At 49.0% G+C, this 20702-nt stretch overlaps 1 protein-coding gene across 1 annotated transcript in view; it reads left to right on the top strand.

Annotated features, from left to right (window-relative positions):
- Positions 1–20702, top strand: part of tfr2 (transferrin receptor 2) — a 157712-nt gene that overhangs the window by 134616 nt on the left and 2394 nt on the right. Inside the window, 4 exon segments of the mRNA XM_085977382.1 lie at positions 7327–7403; positions 8444–8528; positions 12842–13069; positions 20655–20702. Coding sequence (XP_085833508.1) covers positions 7327–7403; positions 8444–8528; positions 12842–13069; positions 20655–20702 — 438 coding nt within the window.

The following is a 20702-nucleotide window of genomic DNA, read 5'->3' as shown; positions in this document are numbered from 1 at the left end:
ACACCATCAAACCTGAGAGGGGGAAGTAGAGAGAGAGAAAGAGGGAAGAGGAGAGAGAGGGAAGAGGAGAAGGAGAGAGAGGGAAGAGGAGAAGGAGAGAGAGAGAGGGAGAGAGAGAGAGAGAAATTTTTTGAGCTGCAGGCCTGCCTGCAGCGGGCCTGGAGAGCAGCCCCGAGTCCCCCCTGCGCGAGGGTGAGGAGGAGGGGGGGGGTTGCTAAACACAATATAAAACTCAAATAAATTGTTAATTAATTCCCTAACACATAATTCAAATATTTACCTTAGTTCCCTAACACACTGAAAGTGTGGGGAAAAAATCGTGAAAAATCAAGATGGCAGCCACTCACCTCGGTTCAGAACGATAAGGCCCGCCCACACACGCACCGATTGGTCGACCGTCAGGTCACCGAAGCGTAGGATTGGTCAATCGTCAAGTCACTCAACACTCAACTGTAGGATGGCACGCGCCAGGAACCCGCCGTACGATTGGTCGACCTCGATGTCACACGGTCGCTAATGAGATGCTAATGAGCGGAACGTTGAATGTTTTTTGGATACCGCGGGCGCAATCTTTGTCCGGCCGAAACGTAAATATGCCTATGACCGGTCCGGAATCGCAAGCTTTCTTTTGACGCGACGCGCGCGTCGGTACGCTCTATAACTTTCAAACGTATAGAGAACGGACAGACAGACAGACAGAAGAGGTCTTTTATATATATAGATATACAATTTACACACGATGAATATTCAAAGGTTCAGTCTCTGAGGAGGCTTCCGGATCCGTGCCGGATAACGCCTTTCAGGGATCTCTTGTTCCCGTTGCTGGGGTGACTCATTCAATTGATCTTCTATGGATTCAACATCATCTAATACAACCGAGTCTGAGGTAAATGCTACAGGCTCAATAAATTCTTCAACTGGTGTCTCTGCCGGAGACATGGGGTTGACCCTTGTTCTTGATCCCACAAGTTGGTCAGCATGACGTCGTATTACGTTCTCCCCAGTGTCTACCGTGTACATCAAAGGCCCCTGCCGTGCATAAATTGTTCCAGGTTGCCATTTATCATTTCTATAGTCCCTGGCCAACACTGGTTGTCCTATTTCAAAACTCCGAGTGGCCTTTTCATTTATGTGTTGGAATTGCTTGTGTTCAACTTCCCGTCTCACATTGGGTTTTAACAAATCCAACCGGGACCGCAACCTTCTGTTATAGAACATGATGGCAGGGCTTTGATTTGTCACTGCATGCGTGGCATTTCGATATGCCATTAGGAAATTGTCCACCTTGTGTTGTAGTGGAACATGATCTTCACACATGGCCTTTATTGCCTTTTTGAATGTTTGTACAAATCTCTCAGCCAACCCACTTGTAGCCGGATGGTATGGGGCAGATGTATAGTGTTTCACCCCATTCTTTTTCATGCATTTCTGGAATTCTTCTGACACGAACTGTGGTCCGTTGTCTGAACCAAATTTGCTCAGGCAATCCATTCCTCGCAAATATAGTTCTCAAGACTGCAATCGTCTTCTCAGTGGTAGTGGTCGACATCTTGATCACTTCTGGCCATTTAGAGTGTGCGTCTACTGCTATCAAAAACATGGAATTCATGAATGGACCTGCAAAGTCAATATGCACGCGTTGCCATGGAGCTGAAGGCCATTCCCACGGATGCAGCGGTGCAATTGGAGGTGCATTCTGAACTTTTTGACACCCTGAGCAGCTTTTAGTCAGGTCCTCTATTTGTTTGTCTATACCTGGCCACCACACATAAGCCCTAGCAAGGCTTTTCATCTTGACTCCTCCCAGATGACCTTCATGCAATTCTTTTAAGACTCTCTCCTGTAATTTAGGAGGAATAACCACCCTTGTTCCATACATCAGTGTTCCTTGACATACGGACAGCTGTTCTCGTCTGGCTGAGAATGCTGGTAACAGTGGTTCGCCATGTGCTGGCCATCCCTTCACCATCAAACCGTAGACCCAAGACAGTGTCGGGTCATTTCGGGTCTCTCTCTCAATACCCGCATTGGTGACTGGTAAGCATTCGATGATGGTCGAGTGAAATACCTCGACAGGGTCAACTGCCGGTGCCTCTTCCGCTGTAGGTAGTGGCAGGCGCAACAGCCCATCAGCATTACCATGTTGCTTTGTACCTTTGAACTCAATATCGTATTGATGTGCCCCTAGGAAAAGGGACCATCTCTGAAGCCTCTGCGCCGTCATTACCGGAACACCCTTCTTAGGATTGAATATGGAAACCAATGGTTGATGATCTGTCAGCAGTGTAAACTGTTGTCCGTGCAGGTAGTGGTTAAATTTCTTCACTCCCCACACGAGGCTGAGGGCCTCCCTATCTATCTGAGCATAGTTGCACTCAGCGGAGGTCAATGATCCGGATGCAAAAGCGACTGGCCTTTCCGAGCCATCTGGAAACCTATGTGAGAGCACCGCCCCGATACCATAGGGAGATGCATCACAAGCCAACCGAATAGGTAGCGTTGGGTTAAAGTGAGCCAACACTTCCTTAGACGTGATCAACGCCTTGCTCTTCTGAAAAGCCCGCTTACAGTCATCGCTCCACTTCCATGGTATTCCCGTTTGCAAGAGGGTGTTTAGTGGGTGTAACACCGTAGATAAATTTGGTAAAAACTTGTGGTAGTAGTTAACCAGCCCGAGGAACGACCTCAACTGTGACACATTTTCCGGTGCTGGAGCCTTGACTACTGCCTCAATCTTGTCAGGGGACTTATGTAACCCCTCCTTGTCAATAACGTGGCTGCAGTACGAAATTTGCTTCTGAGAAAATTCGCATTTCTGGCGATTAGCTCTTAGCCCATATTCTTTCAATCTGATGAGCACCTGTTCCAAATTCGCGAGGTGATCACTATCGTTATGTCCTGTAACCAGGATGTCATCCAAGTAACACTGTGTCCCTGGAATTCCCTGCAAGACTTGTTCCATGGCCCGTTGCCAAATAGCCGGAGCCGATGCCACTCCAAAAACCAGCCTATTATACTGATATAAGCCCTTATGCGTGTTGATTGTGAGATACTGTCTCGACACTTCATCAACTTCCATCTGCAGGTACGCCTGCGCCAGGCCTATCTTGGTGAAGTGCTTGCCGCCAGATAGCGAAGCAAAGATATCTTCAATCCGCGGAAGTGGATATTGCACTGTGTGAAGAACTGGATTAACAGTGACTTTGAAATCACCACAGATGCGAACCTTCCCAGGTTCCCCAGGCTTGTTGCTCAACGATCGCTTCATGACAGGAACAATGGGTGTAGCCCACTCGCTCCAGTCCACTTTGGACCGTACTCCTGAACGTTCTAACCCTTCCAGCTCTGCTTCCACAGCAGGTCGTATCGCATAAGGCACCGGTCTGGCTTTGAAAAATTTTGGGCTTGCATTTTCTTCAACCTTGATGGTTGCAGTAATTCCTTTCAGTGTCCCAAGCCCCTGTTGGAACACCTCCTTAGCATCGTCTAAGATTTTGGACAGTCGTCCAGGTTTGACGTCGTCCTCCTTACTGGCATCCACAGTCAGTGCTCGTATGGAATGCCAATCCAGTTGTATTTTCCGGATCCATTCACATCCTAGTAGTGGCGGACCTCCCTCAGGTAACACATATAAGTCCATTTTCTGACTTTCTTTACCATTGTAGACCACGTTTACTTTTATTTTTCCTTTGGGGTATACTTTTTGCCCCGTGTATGTTTTCAATACAATCTTCGTATCCCTCAGGGGAATGTGCGAGAATAACCTTTTGTAGTCTCGCTTATTTATGACCGTTAAGGCCGATCCTGTGTCCAATTCCATCTTCACTTGGACTCCTGCTATCTTGAGCATGACCCAGATAGTTTGGTGGTCTGCTGTGTTGCCCATATTATGTATCTTCAGACAACCCAGTTCCTTGCTGCTGGAGTCTGAATCAGTCTTCTGTTCATCCGAACTGTTCTCTGTCACTTTATGTACTTTTTTGTACTTCTCCTGCGGTGACTTTTTGCTGTTGGTCTTCTTTCCTGACCGGCAGACTCTCGCTATGTGACCAAGTTTGCCACATTGCCTGCATTCTTTGTCTTTGAACCAGCATTGGTTCTGGTCATGCATTGTCCTACCGCAACGATAGCACTTTACTGCACCCAATGCCATTTCATTGGTGCTGAATTCAGGTGGCTTTTGCTGTATTTCCGCAGCTCCCCGTGCTGCTGCTTCATACGATATGGCCACGCTGAAAGCCTTGTCCAGTGTCAACTCTTTCTCTGAGAGTAGCCTTTTCTGGGTTCCTTCGCTCAGGAGACCGCAGACGAATTTGTCCCGTAGGGAATCTGCCAGTCCTGCTCCGAACTGACAGTGCTTTGATAGCTTGCGTAATTCCGTAAGGTAATCAGCGTTACTCTCATCTTTATGCTGATTCCTCTTGTAGAATTTAAATCGTTCTGCTATCAGCAGCGGTGTAGGGTTTCGGTGCTCCTGCAGGATAGCAACAATATCCGTGAAACTTTTTTCTACCGGTTTATCTGGGGTTATCAGGTTCCTCAATAACCCGTACGTCTTCGCACCCATCAAGTTTAATAGGGTTAGTGCTTTCTTATCATCCGGCACTTCATTCGCTCTACAATAAACTTCGATGCGTTCCACATAAGTGGACCAATCTTCCACATCGTTGTCGAATGCAGTAATGTTGCCTGTTTTTGGCATCCTAGCTGAGTTTCTTCTTTCCCTTCGGATATTATTATTTATTTTTTTTTAAATTTAAGGTGGCGACTCCCGCGCTCGTCTTCTTCTCCGCTGGCTCAAGATGGCGTCTTTTCCCGCGCTGCTGCTGCCCACGCCTCACAGCGGTCCTTCCTGCACTTGTTTTTCCCTGTATGTGCGCTTCCTTGAGCTGCTGTTGTTGTTGTTGCCACACCGCTTTCTGCGGTCCTCGTGGCAATGGAGCGCCTTTCTGGCTGCTGCGCGTCTCTGCCCCGCGATTGCAGTCCGGCCCCTGACACCGGCTGCGGTCTTGTTCTCCGCCCTCTATGCTTTCCTCCCCTTCTCCCTCCGACAAGCTCGGCCGTCTTCCCCCCGTGCCGCTCGATCGGGCTTACCCGCCGCTGCCTTCGAAGGGTTGCGCACTACCTGTAGCCAGCCCTTATGCTGGACTTCGTGGCCAGGAAACCAAGCCCGGTTCTCGATGGCTTCCCTTGCGATGCACCGCTCTGCAGGATGCTGAGGGCGGATGCCCTTGATCAACGCCCGTGTTCCAGGACGCAGCCTCCTTCCAATGTACCCCAGATTCAGTACTGGGGGAGGTGATGCAAAACTGCTGCTAGGTTCGATCAGACTCGTCGCCACTGTTGAGTCTGTGTTTACAAGTGCAGTTATTATAAATAACACGACACAGACAACAGAGAGTAACTAAACAGGTCTTTAGTGATTGAGGGTCAGAGCGGGAACTGAGATACATATTACTCCACAGGGTTTATATACCGGTGTGGTCACTACCGGTACTACAATGTACAGGAGCTGTTAAAAAGTAGTCCTTCACCTTAAGGTATCCTCTTAAGGTAGTACAGGTTACATACACTACAGGCCTGGCTCTAATTTTAAGGTTATGCCTCCTTGTTCTGGATGCCATTCACCAGAAGGAATAGTTCCTATCAACTCCATTGCTCATCTTAAACATGTGGCTGAGTGGAAACCAGAAGAAGGGGCTTAGAGGTCGGATATTTACCTTTCCCTTATTTAGACCTAATTCGATCGTTTTTTCAAACAGCCAGCACAGACACGATTAAATTTAAGGCAATGTTCCCGATTTAACTTTGCCGGTATCTATCCCACAAGCCTCTGTGGGATCGCCGCTCGGATATCTCCTTTCAAGGGTGAGAATGTCCCTCAGAGCTCCAAGTCGTGACACGGGATCGCGGCAGTGTGTGATCCAGGAGCCGAACACTCTGATATCAGGCGAGATGCAGAGCTTGGTTCACCCGAGAACCCCCAGCCCACAGAGCGGAGAACAGTCCCAGGCTGGACACACCAGCATCAACAGGACCCCAGACCTGACCGTCACAGGGTAGCATGGCGGGCACGGGGTATTAACGCAAAAATAGATAACACGCACACACAAACACATACTCGGACACACACACACAAACACACGCTCAGACACACACACACAAACACACGCTCAGACACACACACACACGCTCAGACACACACACACAAACACACGCTCAGACACACACACACAAACACACGCTCAGACACACACACACAAACACACACTCAGACACACGCTCAGACACACACACACAAACACACGCTCAGACACAAACGCACGCTCAGACACACACACACAAACACACGCTCAGACACATACACACAAACACACACTCAGACACACACGCTCAGACACACACACACAAACACACACTCAGACACACACACACAAACACACGCTCAGACACACACACACAAACACACGCTCAGACACACACACAAACACACACTCAGACACACACACACAAACACACGCTCAGACACACACACACAAACACACGCTCAGACACACACACACAAACACACACTCAGACACAAACACATGCTCACACACACACACACGCTCAGGCACACACACACAAACACACGCTCAGTCACACATGCACAAACACACGCTCAGACACACACACAAACACACGCTCAGACACACACACAAACACACGCTCAGACACATACACAAACACACGCTCAGACACACACACACACAAACACACACAAACACACACAAACACACGCTCAGACACACACACACACACACACACAAACACACGCTCGGACACAAACACACGCTCAGACACAAGCTCACACACGCACACACAAACACACGCTCACACACACACACCAATGTTCCCTGTAATTTTTTTTTCGTGTAAGGACACTTTAACCGGCTGTGCGGCCCATTCAAATGTTTGCACATGCGTGACTATTTCCGTTGAACAGCCAGTGAGCGGCCACGCAGCTTAACGGGAATGTTGACACACACGCGCAAACCCACGCACACACAGACACAAACACAAACACACACATATACACAGACAGACAGACATCACACAAACACACAGACAGACATCAGACACACACACAGACATCTCTCACACACACAGACACACACACATACAGACAGACATCACACAAACACACAGACTCACACACAGACACACACACAGACACACACACACACAGACACACACGCAAACACACACAGACACACAAACACACTCTGTCTAACGCGCACAAACACAGCTGTGAGCTCTGAACCTACGTGTCCTTCGTTGCGACAGGTTGGCAGCCCGAAGCAGAGTGGTCAGAGCGTCTATGACCAGATCACGGCCCAGGATCCTGACTCAATCGACCAAATGTACGTACAGTATTGGCGGGGGTGGGGGGTGGAAAGGGGGGGATGGAGGGCGGGGGCGTCTCACGAGAACGCACTGCAATTCCTTCCCGCGGTGAGGTCTGATCCCACCCAGCTCCACAAACTGAAACCCAATTATTTCTACGAATGGCTTTCCCTGAACGGATTTAGCACAAGTGAGGCGGGTGAGGTGGGGCCAGCCGTCATTCACATCACCTGAGCAAATCCGATCACACAGGAGAGACGAGAGGCTTTGGAGCTGGGGTCTGAGTGCGCCTCCAGCTCAAGGACCGGTCGCACAGGCTGTGGTACGTCTGTCTGCTGGCAGCCAGAGGACACGGATTTAAGATAATCGGCAAAAAAGCCAGAGGGGGAGAGGAGGAGAATTTTTTTTACGCAGCGAGTTATGATCTGGAACGCGCTGCCTGAAAGGGCGGTGGAAGCAGATTCTATAGTAATTTTCAAAAGAGGAATTGGATAAATACTTGAAGGGGAGAAATGTGCCGGGTCGTGGGGATCGAGCAGGGGAGTGGGACTAATTGGAGAGCTCGTTCAAAGAGCCAGCACAGGCACGATGGGCCGAATGGCCTCTTTCTGTGCTGTGTCATTCTACGGGGGGAAAATTGGGTTACTTTGCGCCTCCCGGGGGGGCGCTTACGGGGGGGCGCAAAGCCCTTAGCGCCTGGGCACGGCGCCGCTAACACCTCCCGCTGTTGTATATAACGCCGCGATATTGAACGGTAGCGCCCCAAGAGGGAGGGGGAGCACTTCTGGTAACGTCCCGCCTCCTGCTTGGGGCGCTACCACTCAATTTACGGCACGGGGTGCTAAAGGTAGCGCCCTGGCGAAGTTAGCGCCCCACAAAGAGGGGCGACACCGACTTTCCCCCCCCCCCCCCCCTACGATTCTATGAAACCTTCAGCTCCTGGCGTACCGTCGAGTCAAGGACAATTAACATAAGACAGGGACCGGAGAGAAATGCCGGCAGATTAAAGTGTAGCCAAAAGACACTGTACTAAATCTGTTCCATCCTCTCGGCACAGGATGCAGCCACTCACCATGGAGAGCAGCGCCTATCCCTTCACCGCCTTTGCCGGCGTGCCCGCCATGGAGCTCAGCTTTGGGGAGGTGAGTTACAGCTGCCGGAATCCCCCCTCCCCCCACATCCCCTCCCCCGCCCATCACAACAGCAACAACAACCTGATTTATATAGCACCTTTAGCGTAGTAAAAGGTCCCTAAGATGCTTCACAGGAGCAATTATCAAGCAAAATTTGACACCGAACCACATAAGGAGAAACTAGGGGCAGGGGATGTCATAAATCGCAACTTCTACAAGAAGTAACTCAGGAAGTACTACTGAACGGCCAGCTGAGGGCACCGCCCGAGGAGTATAAATACTCGGGTGTGGGCTCAGCTTGGCCAGAGACAGTCTGGAAACAGGAAGCTAGTGACTACTAACTAGACCTCCATGTTTTGTTACAAGTCGATTAAAGCCTTGCTTTATGTACAGCCAAGTGCGTAGTGAGTCTTTATTACGTCAGGGGAACAAAAGCTTGGTCAGAGAGGTCGGTTTTAAGGAGCGTCTTAAAGGAGGAGAGAGAAAGGCGGGGAGGTTTAGGGAGTGAATTCCAGAGTTTGGGGCCCAGGCAGCTGAAGGCACGGCCGCCAATGGTGGAGCGATTAAAATCGGGGATGCTCAAGAGGCCAGAATTATCTCGGGGAGGGTTGTGGGTGGGGCTGGAGGAGGTTACAGAGATAGGGAGGGGGCGAGGCCGTACTGGGAGCCAATGTAGGTCAGCGAGTTCAGCGGGTGATGGGTGAACGGGACTCAGTGCGAGTTAGGGCACGGGGCAGCCGAGTGTTGGATGAGCTTGAGTTTACGGCGGGTGGAAGGTGGTAGACCGGCCAGGAGAGTGTCACCGTCCAGCAGGCGTGGTATAGCCAGGCTGGAGGTAGCTGCAATAAGGAGAGACTGCTCCCTCATGGTGGCCACTAGCGGTAAAGGCCGCAGTACCAGGGGCGGTTCTGAGCCAAACAGAGCAGAAGGATGATGTCTGGTCCGAATCCCCCACCAACAACATCCTGGGGGTCACCATTGACCAGAAACTTAACTGGACCAGCCACATAAATACTGTGGCTACAAGAGCAGGCCAGAGGCTGGGAATTCTGCAGCGAGTGTCTCACCTCCTGACTCCCCAAAGCCTTTCCACCATCTACAAGGCACAAGTCAGGAGTGTGATGGAATACTCTCCACTTACCTGGATGAGAGCAGCTCCAACAACACTCAAGAAGCTCGACACCATCCAGGACAAAGCAGCCCGCTTGATTGGCACCCCATCCACCACCTTAAACATTCACTCCCTCCACCACCGGCGCACCGTGGCTGCAGTGTGCACCGTCTACAAGATGCACTGCAGCAACTCGCCAAGGCTTCTTCGGCAGCACCTCCCAAACCCGCGACCTCTTCCACCTAGAAGGACAAGGGCAGCAGGCGCATGGGAACACCACCACCTCCAAGTTCCCCTCCAAGTCACACACCATCCTGACTTGGAAATATATCGGCCGATCCTTCACCGTCGCTGGGTCAAAATCCTGGAACTCCCTCCCTAACAGCACTGTGGGAGCACCTTCACCACACGGACTGCAGCGGTTCAAGAAGGTGGCTCACCACCACCTTCTCAAGGGCAATTAGGGATGGGTAATAAATGTCGGCCTTGCCAGCGACGCCCACATCCCGTGAACTAATTAAAAAGCCAGGGTGTTTTGGGTATAATTAGCCTCAGTGCCTCTGGGTTAGCGAAGGAGAGGGGGCAGGGAAATAGGATGTGAAAGAATAATCACCCAGGGGTCCGGCTCCTGATCGCTGTCCTGGCGATCCCAGCTGGAAAATGTACGGACAGCGGACCAGGCCAGAATCAGGCACGGCCATGCTGCCTGTTGCAGTCGAATAGCCGGCAAAAAGATATATGTAGGATGGCATAAAAACAGAAAATGCTGGAGAAACTCAGCAGGTCAGGCAGCATCTGTGAAGAGAGAAACAGAGTTAACGTTTCAGGTCGATGACCCTTCGTCAGTTCTGACGAAAGGTCATCGACCTGAAACGTTAACTCTGTTTCTCTCTCCGCAGATGCTGCCTGACCTGCTGAGTGTCTCCAGCATTTTCTGTATTTATTTCAGATCTCCAGCATCCGCAGGATTTTCTTTTTGTACAGGAAACTTTCTGGTATCCGGCACTGACGGGACCGAGCTGGTGCCGGTCGATCAACACTGCCGGAGAAACGAGCGCTAATGTTAAAACATACGGAGCTTCAGAGCTCCGTCTGAAGCAACAAACCCTGTTGCTTAGCAACAGCTTCAAAACAGTCGGCGCAGCTTGCAAGCGTCTCTGTAGCTAAGCAACAGCTTCAGCTAGACGCTCGCAGAGGCACAAATGGAGAAAAAAAGCAACGAAAAGTTAAAAAAAAGTTATCCGAACCAACTCCTGAATTTTGCCGGTGGATAGAGCATTTAACCTCCGTTTAAACGAAAGTTTCCTGTATGTAGGATGGCAGCTTGGGCGGGGTAAGTGAGGCGGGGGGAGGGGGGCAGCGAGGGGCTGCCGGCCACTGTGGAATGTATCACGGTGATATCGGGAGGTGGGGAGGAGAGGAACAGAAGGGGCACAAAACTTGGAGGGGACGAGGCCACACCAGGACGAGGAATATTGAGAGCAGTAACTGAGAGCAGCCAGCAGGAGGTGCTAGATGAGCAAAGGAGGCGAGCAAAATCAGGTGTAAATCACATTTAAACAATTCAGTTATGTGGAGAGACTGGAGATGCTGGGGTTGTTCTCCTTAGAGCGGAGAAGGTTAAGTGGAGATTTAATAGAGGTGTTCAAAATCATGAGGGGTTTCGATAGAGTAAATAAGGAGAAACTGTTTCCACTGGAAGGAGGGTCGGTAACCAATTTCAATTTCAATTTTTATTTGTCACGTAACCAAATACAACAAGTGAAATCCAGTCAGTGAAATGCTTTTTTCTTAACGAGCCGAGCGCACCAAGCAGCAAAGGACACTTAGCTGCCTGGTACGCACGGAGCCCGCAGGGACGGCAGCCATCTTCATCGGCGCCATCACAATAGGGTCCGCTCGCGCCTCGCTCCGCCTTTCCCGCACTCCTGCCCGACAATCTTCAGCCGCCGTGGTACCGACGCCATCTACTGGGCCGACAGCGACTCTTTAATGTCCTCTCCATGGCGCTGGTGACTCTAGTAGCCTGCGTGTCTCCTCCACACACCTGGCCTACACATTACCCCTGGCTGTCCCACTTGACGTCCTGGTAACCGGGTTCCCTCTCCGTCTCCCGCTCCTTTCAAACTGCTCTCCTCTCCGGCTCCTGCTCCCATCTGGGCGTCCGAAGGTCCCGGATCAGAGGACACAGATTTAAGGCGATTGGCAAAAGAACCAGAGGAAGAGGGGGAGAATTTTATTTACTCAGCGAGTTATTGTGATCTGGAACGCGCTGCCTGAAAGGGCGGTGGAAGCAGATTCGATAGTAACTTTCAAAAGAGAATTGGATAAATACTTAAAAAGGTGAAATTTGCAAGGCTACAGGGAAAGAGCAGGGGGGGAGTGGGACTTATTGGAGAGCTCTTTCAAAGAGCCGGCACAGGCACGATGGGCCGAATGGCCTCCTTCTGTGCTGTGTGATTCTATGAAATGATTTTGTTCATATTGAAATTGGCTCGTCTTTAATCAGCCACTGCGCTTGCTGAGCTTGGGGAGCGGCGATGGCGATGAATCCCTCTGCAGGAGGGGACTGTCCTGTCCGAGTCGAGCAGAGTGCCCTCTGTCTGGATTTCTTGGTGGTTTGTTTCAATCGAGTGTCATGCTAGTATCCAACCTCATTGTATTAGGTGTCAGCCGTGGTTCAGTGGGTAGCACCCTCGCCTCTGAGTCAGATCTAGGTCGTGGGTTCGAGCCCCACTCCAGAGACTTGAGCCCATCATCCAGGCTAATGTTCCCGGTGCCAGCGCTGAGGGAGCGCCGCACTGTCGGAGGTGCCGTCTTTCGGATGAGACGTCAAACCGAGGCCCCCGTCTACCCTCCCCAGGTGGACGTAAAAGATCCCACTGGCCGCTATTGTAAGAAGAGTGGAGGAGTTGTCCTGGGGCCAATATTTATCCCTCAACCAACATCACTAAAACAGATTATCCGGTCATTACCATATTGCTTGTTTGTTGGATCTTGCTGTGCGCAAATTGGCTGCTGTGTCTCCAACAGCAGAACAGTGACCACACCTCAAAAAAGTACTTTAGTTGCTGGGAAGCGCTTTGGGACGTCCTGAGGTCGTGAAAGGTGCTATAGAAATGCAGGAGAATCTGCGCCAAGTGCAATGGATAGTGGAACAGTGTCATAACGCCCCGCCCGGGATCACTGTGTGGCTCGTTTCTCTCCGCAGTTTGACCAGATGTACCCGGTTCTCAACACCAAACTGGACACCTACGACTGGCTGAATGGGAAACTGAACGGCAGGCTGTCGGACGTGAGCCGGTCAATCGCGGAGATGGTCGGACAGATGGTGCTTAAACTGACCCACAACGACTTGCTGCACCTCAACTACAACGTGTACAAAGAAGTGACTCTCAACTACATCACCCAGCTCCGCACCTTCTCAAAGGAACTACAGGTACAGGTTCTCTTACACTGCACTAACCACCTGTATCTAACCCGTGCCGTACCTGCCCCAGGACTGTTTGATGGGACAGTGTAGAGGGAGCTTTACTCTGTATCTAACCCGTGCTGTACCTGCCCCTGGAGTGTTTGATGCAACAATGTAGAGGGAGCTTTACTCTGTATCTAACCCGTGCTGTACCTGCCCTGGGAGTGTTTGATGGGGACAGTGTAGAGGGAGCTTTACTCTGTATCTAACCCATGCTGTACCTGCCCCTGGAGTGTTTGATGGGACAGTGTAGAGGGAGCTTTACTCTGTATCTAACCCGTGCCGTACCTGCCCTGGGAGTGTTTGATGGGACAGGGTAGAGGGAGATTTACTCTGTATCTAACCCGTGCTGTACCTGCCCCTGGAGTGTTTGATGGGACAGTGTAGAGGGAGCTTTACTCTGTATCTAACCCATGCTGTACCTGCCCCTGGAGTGTTTGATGGGACAGTGTAGAGGGAGCTTTACTCTGTATCTAACCCGTGCTATACCTGCCCTGGGAGTGTTTGATGGGACAGTGTAGAGGGAGCTTTACTCTGTATCTAACTCCGTGCTGTACCTGCCCTGGGAGTGTTTGATGGGACAGTGTAGAGGAAGATTTACTCTGTATCTAACCCGTGCTATACATGCCCTGGGAGTGTGCTGTACCTGCCCCGGGAGTGTTTGAAGGGACAGTGTAGAGAGAGCTTTACTCTGTATCTAACCCGTGCTGTGTAATGATATCAGCAAATAGTGATGGTATTTGCCTGTTTGATTATTTATGCCTTACCAGCATATTTGCCTGATTGATTATTTATGCCTGACCAGCAGAGGGCATGTGAGAGACAAGAAGGTTCGTTTTGGTTTCGTTTTAGATGGATCTCTAAGATGGTGTCTCCTGTAATGCTGTTAACATAGTTGAACAAGCTTTAGATTAAAAGACATTCTCTTTCATAAATGTCTCATCATTGAACCCACAAAGAAATCAATACATGGTGTCAGAAGTGATTGAAAGAGATGAAGAGGAAAAATCTGAAGTTAAATCAGCTCTCCACATATTAGCAAGCCAAAAGAGAACATCATTACTTACCTTTGAAGAATAGCTAACGAAGTGAAAAAATGGAGGGATTACACCCACCGGCGAAGCTTCAGTTGACAGGTAATGTGGCTGAAAATTGGAGGAGATTCAAACAACGTTTGGAGTTGTATGTAGCGGCAATCGGAGCTGACGAGAAAAGTGATAAAATGAAAGCGTCAGTGTTCTTACATGTCGTGGGTGATGAAGCGCTGGAGGTGTATAATAACTTCACATTCGCTGCTGATGGGGACAAAATGAAGCTGGATAAAATAATGGAACAGTTTGAGGCCTACTGCATACCTAAACGTAACGTGACGTTTGAGAGGCACAAATTTTTCACGTGTACAGAAAACGGGAGAGACTATTGATCAGTATGTGACTGAACTGAGAAACAGAAGCAAAACGTGTGAATTTGGGGGACTGACAGACTCGCTGATAAAAGACAGACTGGTGTGTAGTATTCCAGATAATGGTCTAAGGGAAAGACTGCTAAGAGAGCAAAATCTAGACCTGGGAAAAGCCATAGCACTGTGTAGGGCTACAGAGACTGTGAAGTCGCAGGCAAAGGAGCTGTTCAGTGACAGTAGCTGCAACGTGGATGCAGTGAGAATGAACGGACACAAACCGTTTAACAAAAAGAGCGCCAATGTGAAAAAAGAGGCGTGGCCAGCGAACAAAAATGAAAGGGGCAATCGAAAGTCATGTAGTCGATGCGGTACACAGCATCCACCAAAAAAGTGTCCAGCATATGGTAAAACATGCAATAGTTGCAACAAAAACAACCATTATGCCCGTTGCTATAAGAAACAAGCGCAACAAAGCAAGGTCCATACAGTAGATGAAAGCGAGATAGAGGAGTTCTATGTAGATGTCGTGTCTGAAAACAAAAAAGAAGAAAAAAGAGACTGGATGTTGACACTAAAAGTGAATGACATACACATTCCATTTAAATTGGATACTGGAGCACAAGTTAATGTGATATCAGAGACTGATTTTAAGAAAATTAGACCCAGACCAAAGATACATGGAATAAAAATGAAAGTGACAGGATACTCAGGTACTGATATACCAGTGAAAGGAAAATGTATTGTCAAAGTGACACACAAGGACAGAGAGCACACGCTAGCATTAATTGTGGTGCCAAAGGATGTGCAGGCCATACTAGGTTTAATAGCCTGTGAGAGACTGAACCTGGTAAAGAGAGTCCTCGTTGTGGAAAGCGAAGGAGAGACAGTCTATGATGAACTCATGAAAGAGTACAACGACCTATTTCAGGGTCTAGGCTGCCTTCCAGGAGAACACACGATCAGAGTAGATAAAAGTATGCCAACGGTCATACATCCATGCAGAAAAGTTCCGTTTGCTCTTCAAAAGCAACTGAAGGCAGAATTGGACAGGATGGAAAGCCTGAACGTGATTCAGAAGATAGATGAGCCAACTGAGTGGGTGAGTTCCCTCGTCGTTGTGGACAAAAAGAATGGAAAGCTCAGAATTTGCCTGGATCCAAGAGATCTAAACAGAGCAATAAAGAGAGAGCACTTCAAGCTTCCTACACGTGAGGAAATCATGTCACAGTTTGCAAATGCAAAGTATTTCAGCAAGTTAGATGCATCATCAGGATTTTGGCAGATGAAACTGGACGAAGCAAGTTCAAGACTGTGCACGTTCAACAGTCCATTTGGCAGATACTGATTCCTAAGGTTACCATTTGGCATTGCCTCAGCTCCTGAAGTGTATCACAAAACTATCCATATGATCTATGAGCACCTGAAGGGAGTTGATACCTCAATGGATGACATCATAGTATGGGGAACCACGAGAACTGAGCATGACGAGAGACTGAAAAAAGTGCTGGAAGCAACAAGGAAAACAAACCTGAAGCTGAATAGAGAGAAATGCCAGCTCGGGGTGACAGAACTGACATTCGTGGGAGATATCCTTAGCAGTGAGGGCATCAGACCAGATCCCAGAAACGTGTCCGCCATTGAGAATATGCCAAAGCCACAATGCAAAATGGACATGCAGAGGTTAAATGGAATGATCAACTACATGGGTAAATTCATATCCAACCTCTCAGAAAAGATGGCGCCACTGAGACGACTAACTGAAAAGAACATAGAATGGGAATGGAATCATGAGCATGAGAAGTCATGGAGCGATCTAAAGAAACTGCTCACAGAGGAATCAGTTCTGAGGTTTTATGACCCAGCGAGACCCATCAAGATATCATCAGATGCATCACAGAGTGGGCTCGGTGCCGTTCTTCTGCAAAAATATGACTACTGGCAACCTATTGCATATGCATCGCGCTCAATGACAGACGCGGAGATGCGATATGCTCAAATAGAAAAGGAGCTGCTCAGCATCACATACGCCTGTGAAAGATTTCACCAGTTTGTGTCAGGACAAGCAATCAGTGTAGAGACTGACCATAAGCCCTTGATTGCATTGTTCCAAAAGCCACTAAATAGCTGTCCGCTTAGAATACAAAGAATGATGATCAGGCTGCAACGCTATACACTGAATGTTGCGTACACACCGGGTAAGCTGATGTATACAGCAGACACGTTGTCCAGAGCTGTAGACCCAAGTGAGCCCGCAAACACCAAAATGGATGAAAAAGTGAACGCCTACGTGGACATGATCACAAGTGCACTGCCCATAGCAGATGCAAAAATGGAGCTCATAAAGACTGAGACAAACAAAGATGAAACAATGAGACGACTGAGGAAAAGCATCTTGGATGGATGGCCCAACATGAAGCAAGACTGCTCACCTGACATGGCAGAGTACTGGAACTGCAGGGCGGAACTATCGGTGGTCGAAGACATCATCTACAAAGGAAGTAAAATAGTTATCCCAAAGAGTCTGAGAAAAGAGATGCTAAAAAGGATCCATGGAGGACATCTGGGAATCGAAAAGTGTAAGAAAAGAGCACGAGAGGTGATGTACTGGCCACGAATCAACCAAGATGTGACAAATGAGGCGTCAAACTGCACAATATGCCTGAAATATCGAGCAAGCAATCCGGTAGAACCACTAAAGCCACACCCAGCGCCAGACAGACCTTACCAGAAGGTAGGCGCTGACCTATTCGTATGTCAAGGGAAGGACTATCTTGTAGTCACAGACTATTACTCCCTGTATCCAGAGGTTTGTAGACTGTACACCACCACTGCAGATGCTGTGATAAGATGTATGAAAACCATATTCTCCAGACATGGCGTGGCAAGCGAGGTCTTCACAGACAACGGACCCCAGTTTTACAATGCAAGTTTCCGACACTTTGCCAAAGAGTGGGACTTTGTCCACACAACGTCAAGTCCTCACTTTCCACAGTCCAATGGACTAGTGGAAAAATCGGTCCAGACAGTGAAAAGACTGATGTACAAGGCAAAAGACAGTGGAACTGACTTCTACCAGAGCATGCTTGTATACCGCACAACGCCACTCGAGTGTGGTATGTCACCAGCCCAACTCCTTATGGGACGTCTGCTAAGGTCAAACCTACCCATCCCGGAGAACCTCCTGAAAACAAAAGAGGGGGAGAAAGTGAGGAAGTTCAAAGAACAACAGAAAGAAAAGCAAAAGTACTACTATGACAGAGGAACACAAAACCTACCTGAACTCCACACTGGTGACCAAGTAAGGTTCAAAGACAAAACAAACATATGGACTCAGAAGGGAACTGTCCTGAGTGAAGTTCAACCAAGATCATACACCATTCAGACAGATGAGGGTGCTGTTCTGCGAAGAAATCGTCGGGATCTTCTCATGGGACCAGCCACAGCAGGTCAAAAGACTGATACTGTTGAACAACCTGATCACACAGCAGGTCAAAAGACTGATACTGTTGAACAACCTGATCACACAGCTGAGAAATCATCATCTGAGGCAACAACTCAGATTCAAGGACAATCAATCAGAAAATCCTCAAGACACGTGAAGCCTCCTGAGAGACTCATTGAGCAAATTTAAGGACTCTTGTTATAGAAGGAAGTAATGTTATCTTATTCTTTCTTCAAGTTCTAGGTATTTACATATTTCATGTGAACACACAAAACAAGGTTAAAAAACCTTGATCATTTTTGTGTACAAAATTATGAGGGGCATAGATAGGATGGATACTGAGGAGCTTTTTCCCTTAGTAGAAGGGTCAATAACTAGGGGGCATAGATTCAAGGTAAAGGGCGGGAGGTTTAGAGGGGATTTGAGAAAGAACTTTTTCACCCAGAGGGTGGTTGGAGTCTGGAACTCACTGCCTGAAAGGGTTGTGGAGGCAGGAACCCCCTCAACTTTGAAGAAGCATTTGGATGAGCACTTGAAATGCCATAACATACAAGGCTACGGACCAAATGCTGGAATATGGGATTAGATTAGACAGGGCTTGATGGCCGGCACGGACATGATGGGCCGAAGGGCCTCTATCCGTGCTGTATAACTCTATGATAATGATAATGTAAGTTCATTAAGTGTTACAGTTAAAATGCAGAGTAATACAAAGAAAACGTTGTTAGATAAAAGTAAAATACTTTTGTTTTAAGAAAGGGAGATGTAATGATATCAGCAAATGGTGATGGTATTTGCCTGTTTGATTATTTATGCCTTACCAGCATATTTGCCTGATTGATTATTTATGCCTGACCAGCAGAGGGCATGTGAGAGACAAGCAGGTTAGTTTTGGTTTCGTTTTAGATGGATCTCCAAGATGGTGTCTTCTGTAATGCTGTTAACATAGTTGAACAAGCTTTAGATTAAAAGACATTCTCTTTCATAAATGTCTCGTCATTGAACCCACAAAGAAATCAATACATGCTGTACCTGCCCTGGGAGTGTTTGATGGGTGTAGAGGGAGCTTTACTCTGTATCTAACCCGTGCTGTATCTGCCCTGGGTGTGTTTGATGGGACAGTGTAGAAGGAGCATTACTCTGTACCTAACCCGTGCTGTACCTGCCCTGGGAGTGTTTGATGGGACAGTGTAGAGGGAGCTTTACTCTGTATCTAATCCGTGCTGTACCTGCCCTGGGATTGTTTGATGGGGAATTGTAGAGGGAGCTTTACTCTGTATCTAACCCGTGCTGTACCTGCCCTGGGAGTGTTTGATGGGACAGTGTAGAGGGAGCTTTACTCTGTATCTAACCCGTGTTGTACCTGCCCTGGGAGTGTTTGATGGGACAGTTTAGAGGGAGCTTTACTCTGTATCTAACCCGTGCTGTACCTGCCCTGGGAGTGTTGGATGGGACAGTGTAGAGGGAGCTTTACTCTGTATCTAACCCCGTGCTGCACCTGCCCTGGGAGTGTTTGATGGGACAGTGTAGTGTGAGCTTTACTCTGTATCTAACCCGTGCTGTACCTGCCCTGGGAGTGTTTGAAGGGACAGTGTAGAGGGAGCTTTACTCTGTATCTAACCCGTGTTGTACCTGCCCTGGGAGTGTTTGATGGGACAGTGTAGAGGGAGCTTTACTCTGTATCTAACCCGTGTTGTACCTGCCCTGGGAGTGTTTGATGGGACAGTGCAGAGGGAGCTTTACTCTGTATCTAACCCGTGCTGTACCTGCCCTGGGAGTGTTTGATGGGACAGTGTAGAGGGAGTTGTACTGGGATATAATGAGAGAAAAAGATACATTAAGCATGGAAATAAATGTTTTGTTAAAAATCATGTTAAAAACAATGACTTCTCTCTCTCTCCCTCACTCTCTCTCTCCCCTCTCCCTCACCCTCTCTCTATTTCTATCTCTCCCTCCTCTCACCCCCGCTCACTCTCCCTCACTCTCACTCACTCCCTCCCTCTCACTCCCTCCCCCTCACAATCTCCCTCCATCAATCTCTCTCTCCCTCCCTCTCTCTCCCTCTCACACTCCCTCTCTCTCCCTCTCTCCCTCTCTCTCCCTCTCACACTCCCTCTCACTCTCTCTCCCTCACAATCTCCCTCCATCAATCTCTCTCTCTCTCTCCCTCCCTCTCTCTCTCCCTCTCACACTCCCTCTCTCTCCCTCACACTCCCTCTCTCGCCCTCACACTCCCTCTCTCGCCCTCTCTCTCTCCCTCTCACACTCCCTCACTCTCACACTCCCTCTCTCCCTCACACTCCCTCTCCCTCCCTCTCACACTCCCTCTCTCTCTCCCTCTCACATTCCCTCTCTCCCTCTCACACTCCCTCTCACTCTCTCCCCCTCACAATCTCCCTCCATCAATCTCTCTCTCTCTCCCTCCCTCTCTCTCCCTCCCTCTCTCTCTCTCTCTCTCACACTCCCTCTCTCTCCCTCACACTCCCTCTCTCGCCCTCTCTCTCTCCCTCTCACACTCCCTCACTCTCACACTCCCTCTCTCCCTCACACTCCCTCTCTCCCTCACACTCCCTCTCCCTCTCACTCTCTCGCTCACACTCACTCTCTCCATCAATCTCTCTCTCTCTCCCTCCCTCACTCTCTCTCTCTCACACTCTCCCTCTCTCTCACTACCTCAATCTCCCTCTTGTTTGGCCCTGTGTTCACAGAGTCGGGGCCTCACCCTCCAGTGGCTGTTTTCTGCCCGAGGTGACTTC

The sequence above is a fragment of the Somniosus microcephalus genome, unplaced genomic scaffold (genome assembly GCF_052327205.1).
Source record: "Somniosus microcephalus isolate GS21.2 unplaced genomic scaffold, FLI_Smic_1.0 unresolved_chr4, whole genome shotgun sequence".
Lineage (NCBI taxonomy): Eukaryota > Metazoa > Chordata > Chondrichthyes > Squaliformes > Somniosidae > Somniosus > Somniosus microcephalus.
This window is presented reverse-complemented; position numbering and strand designations above follow the sequence as displayed.